At 39.1% G+C, this 5,000-nt stretch overlaps 1 protein-coding gene across 2 annotated transcripts in view; it reads left to right on the top strand.

Moving 5' to 3' along the window:
* Window positions 1–5,000, top strand: part of LOC137999180 (monocarboxylate transporter 10-like) — a 9,106-nt gene that overhangs the window by 1,268 nt on the left and 2,838 nt on the right. For both annotated transcript variants that reach the window (XM_068845024.1, XM_068845025.1), the window contains exons 2-4: window positions 304–568; window positions 829–1,023; window positions 3,560–4,134. In XM_068845024.1, the coding sequence (XP_068701125.1) occupies window positions 876–1,023; window positions 3,560–4,134 (723 nt within the window). In that variant the 5' untranslated portion in view covers window positions 304–568; window positions 829–875. The remainder of the gene's footprint in view (window positions 1–303; window positions 569–828; window positions 1,024–3,559; window positions 4,135–5,000) is intronic.

Raw genomic sequence — 5,000 nt, 5'->3', positions numbered from 1 at the left:
CAACAAATGTTCCGAAAATTCTAGATCTCAAATCGTCTTCCGAACAGATATTTTCCGAAAAAACCACTATTTCTTTTCATGTACACTTCAATTGACTTTGAAATTGAAATGTTATATTGAATTTTTTTTCGAAGACGATAACCATGAAGTCCCGAAGACGATAACCATGAAGTTCCGCAGAATATGATGAAAATTTGTATGTGTACCCCGCGCCTCGAAAATAAGGATGCATTTCGTCTAAGAGTGAATTGAATAGTGTATGTTCTCAGAAAAAAGGATGTGTTTTATTTCCAATCCCCATAGCCACAGTGACGTCAAGTGGAAACACTTCAGTTGGCAAACAAGATCCGATGATTGAAGGGTGACGTAAACAATACAGCTGATTGGTTGCCGTGCTCGTATGTTTAGCACATGACATGTAAACGGAGAAGACAGTAACATGTAATGAGGAAAAAAAGAATGTCCTCAGTGTGGCAAGTGTAGAGAAGGTTATCTCAAAAGCAATCTGCAGTTTCAGCGTTAGAATATTCCTTGGGAACATCTACGGATCTTCTGGCGATTTAGCAAGGTAATAATCTTGGATCCGCCGTTTAAATTTCATTGCCATCAATTTTTTTTCAGGATTCGTTTGAAAGGGGAGATTGGTCTTCCTGTTTTATTAATTAACTTTCTTCATTTCATTACTTCAAGTAAGTGATCACTAACACACCTTTCTAAGCCTCTTAAAGGTACATCCCAGGCGATGAAAGTGGAAATTAACCAGAGTGGATGTGCCTCCGATTTTGCCGATAAGCAATGACAATTTACGATATTTTTTTTCTCTCTTAGGTTTTTACAGTGTTTAAAGTGCACTTTTCTGCAACAAGGACATTATTATGGAAGTGCATCCCGACAGTCTGTGGTCTTGGTTGCTCTGTGCAGCAGCTGGACTATCAATGATTATCGTGTGCGGTGGTTCATACAATTTTGGTTTGCTGCTTCCACCACTGATGGACTACTTTAACTCGACCAGACAAGAAGCAGGTATAACTCTTCCCTTTTTAAACGCATTTTTTTTTTCTTTCTTATTTTTGTTTTTATTTTGACCTCCGAAGAGGTAAATAAGTTATCTTGATTCCGAACCAAATCTCACTACATTTGTACCAAACCATCCTTTCCACAAAAATGGGAGGATATCAAATACATTTTAGTTGGATAGGCAACCCATATAAATCTACGGAGATTTCTTCAACACTAGGCGTTGTGGAGAGCGCTCAGGCGTTATAGATTTAATTTAGCACATTCTCCACGCGCAAGACTTCTTGAGGAGTGAAGAGAGAACATATACAAATTTTGGACATATTGCAAACTTTTTTTTAAATTCAGTCCATTTATATCCTCGTCATCTAATACTATAATTGTAGGCAAAAAATATCTTTGCAAGCTAATATGATTCTTGGTCATGAAACCTTTTTTTAATTGATACTAAAAGGCGGATTTAGCTAAAATAGTATGACCTAGCCCCAGCGACAGCCTGATACTGTCTTTTTCCCTCATCACGTGCAACTAACTTGGCTTAAGGGGAGAGGGGAGGGTGGAGTCCAAGCCAAGGAATTGCATGCGATTCCTGCAAAAGGTTGTATGAATTTGGGACGCTTGAATAGCCATATTTAGGCCAAATTGAAATGGATATACAAGTTTTTTTCATTGCGGGATGGATTTCTATGCGCCAATGGGGACGAGGCCGCGATCCCGAACAAGCGGGCAAAAAAAATAGCGTTGTACTTTTGTGCTTCTCGTTCTAAAACATTTTCCCACAGATATTAAATATTTCTCTCGCGGCCGCTTTATCCCAATAAGGAAGTAAGCGATAGAGAGAGGGGCAACTACCGCTGTTTTATATTCTCCCGGTAAATAACGGGAGAAATTAATATCACAAACCTCTTTAAATTTCATCACACCAGAGCGGGAATCACAGGAAAGTTGGATGGAAGAGAGTATACGTTTAAGCCAGAAATTTGATAAACATGTTTGCTTTTATTGCTTTCTTAACACAGTAATACAATGATCAAGGTATGGGGGAAGGGGGAGGGGGGAGGGGGAGGGGGGAGGGGGGTGGTGAGATTACCTGGAAAGGCATCTTCAAATCCTTGCCATTAACACAATTATAACAATAGCAACGAAAAGGGACTTCAATTAAAAGACCTAATTTCAAAATAAAAACACACCGGCCCGTTTGGATTATAAAAGATAAGTTCAATAAATCGAACAATATCAATCATAATTCTGTTGAAAGACATATTAATCTTTTTTGAAACTGGAAAAAACTTTAAGTTGGGACGAAATTTAACTCATCGACAAACATGGAAAGGCAAGTTACTGCCACTCTAGAGAAAAATAAATATTTTCAAAGAATATTAATCGATTCTTCACCACTTCCTTCTCCCTGTGAGAGGGAAATAAACCAGGTTTGGTGAAAGGATTAGGTCTAACCTAAACGAAACTAGACTATACTTCCAAGACATTACACACACACTTACAAAAGATTATGATTATTCTATAACGTACTCTTAGTCATCAAAGCAGACTATTATTGCTAGCTAAAGAGAAAGAACAAATCTGTCACGCCTCCTACTTTAAAGCCAAAAAAGGACAAAGGACAAAGCTCAACTCTACTGTCCACTCTTAAGCCTAAACCCTCCTTCGAGTCTGAAGTTTTTTTTCAATTTCTCGATCTGTTTGACAGCTTCTTTTTAACCATTAACGAAATGAAAACACACATATTTGTTACGTGATTGAGATGACGATGACGATGATGATGATGATAATCATAAACAGTTTTTTTTTTTTTTATTTTTTTATTAAATGAGGTATCAATTGCAACCTTACATACCTCTAAACAAATTCTCCTTTAATTAAGATAACAAGTGAAATTAAAACGGTAAATCAGTCAAATCAAGGGTTGGCTATTAGGTGAGAGCGGGAGCTCATCATGGGAAGCCTCTGTCTCCACACGCCCACTGTTGTAAAAGCCAATCAAAATAAAGCTATCTCAGAGTCAAGGGAAATATGATACTTTTCGCGGGTAAAACCCCCTTCCTAAAAGTAAATTTACTCAGGTTAAGGTTAACTCAAGGAATTAGTGGAAATGGAGGCTCCCCTTGATGAGTTCCTGGTGAGAGGGGAATACCGGAGTACTAGAAGAAAACCCTCTCATAGCAGAGACGAAAACCGATCTAACCCAAATATGTTGGGGGACGGGGAATCGCATTCGGGACACATTGAACAACCCTTCTCTTTGTCTGGGTAATGGTCCTCTCCTAATTTAGTTTTCTTCAAAAAGCCGTGTTTTTTTTTTTTCACGTCCTAAAACTTAATTGTAAACTGTACACTGGATTTACCACTTCCCACGAGGTCTTTTTAGGGCATATGAAACAAATGATCACTCCAAGTGAACCGTAACAGGAATCCTAACTCACGGGATTCGGGAGAATGTCCGGCGACGCCGAGGAATTGAATCGGGGATTGCCAGCCCCTATCCCTCCCCTTACCTCCTCACGATTCTTTTACAATATTTCAGCGTGGATTGGTTCGTTGAACCTTGCTTGTGGCTATGCGCTGTCTCCTTTTAGTGTTTATCTTGTGGATCGCTTCGGACATCGTATCACTGCCCTTGTGGGTTCCATATCTGGGATACTGGGCTTTTTCCTTGCATCCTTCTCTCCATCCCTGTGGATGATGTACCTGACCTACGGACTCTTGTCTGGCTTCGGATATAGAACCATCTACAATTCCTCCATTCTGGTTGTGATACAGCACTTCGTAAAGTGGCGCCCGATAGCAATAGGCTTTGTCACCTCTGCCGTAGCCATTGCCATGTTTGCTATGACGCAATTCACGCATGCGCTTCTACGTGCGTATGGTTGGCGAGCGGCAGTCCGAGGATTCGGTTGCTTGTACTTCGTCTGTGGCTTATGTTCTGCAACGTACCTGCCCATCACTGAGACTGAAAAGGGCGAAAGCGATAAAGATAAAGGAAAAGATGGCGAGGAACCCAGCAGCAAAACTTCACTGCTCAAGAATCGTTCGTTTTTGGTATTTTGTCTGTCAACTGTTGTTGTAGTCTTCAGTTATTACGTTCCTTTTGTGCACATCGTAAGTTTACTGGAATGAAACAATTGTACCTGTTGTAAACTGAATATACTAATTATTCTCAGTCAGGGTCATAGCTAACAGAAGCGTATATTTCAGGTCACATCGATTCCTATGTTAATCTCTATTCAGAATGAACGGTGCATAATTTAGATGACCCACACGACCTTCAGTTACTGCTCTTAAATATTCTCCATTTTATTCCACAGGGGAACAAATTGCAATGTTAATTTTCACGATTTTATGGCACATTTAGCCACAAGTCTGATTCAGCTGTTTGGACACGATATGTTGAAATTAAAACGCTGAGCCTGTTGAATACCCATTTACATCTTCCGTTTATATGGAATTGGATCTATCACATGACAAATTTTTCAGTTCGACTGATTTGAATATCTCAATATCTCTATGAAGCCGAAAGATCTTTGAATTTATACCACATGGGAATCTTCATACCACCTCCTTTGTCCTCCTCCTTAGCTTTTCCAATATTTCAAAACGTTTGAAAAAAATTTCTGTCAATTCGGGAAAGTTTCGACAGGTGGATGGAAATGCTATCGTTTCAGATTCATTTATATACGTTTTCAACTTTGAAATTAATTGAAATGACACTTCAAAATCATGTATTCTTCGTGTTAAGCTAAGGTGAGGATTTCATGGGCTGTTACCACTGCATGGAAAAGGATTTGTATAAGACTGAGTTATATGTACGATTCAATAGCAAATGTTTATTTTAAAGTCGTGGGCAAATAAGTAAATTTAGCTGCCCATTGAACGGACAAGAATGCTACGTTCTATATCACGAAATCGAGAAATCTTGTGCATTTTAACCGATTTCATCTCAAAAGCTCTAGATAGAGGCAGGATAG

The sequence above is a fragment of the Montipora foliosa genome, chromosome 4 (genome assembly GCF_036669935.1).
Source record: "Montipora foliosa isolate CH-2021 chromosome 4, ASM3666993v2, whole genome shotgun sequence".
Lineage (NCBI taxonomy): Eukaryota > Metazoa > Cnidaria > Anthozoa > Scleractinia > Acroporidae > Montipora > Montipora foliosa.
This window is presented reverse-complemented; position numbering and strand designations above follow the sequence as displayed.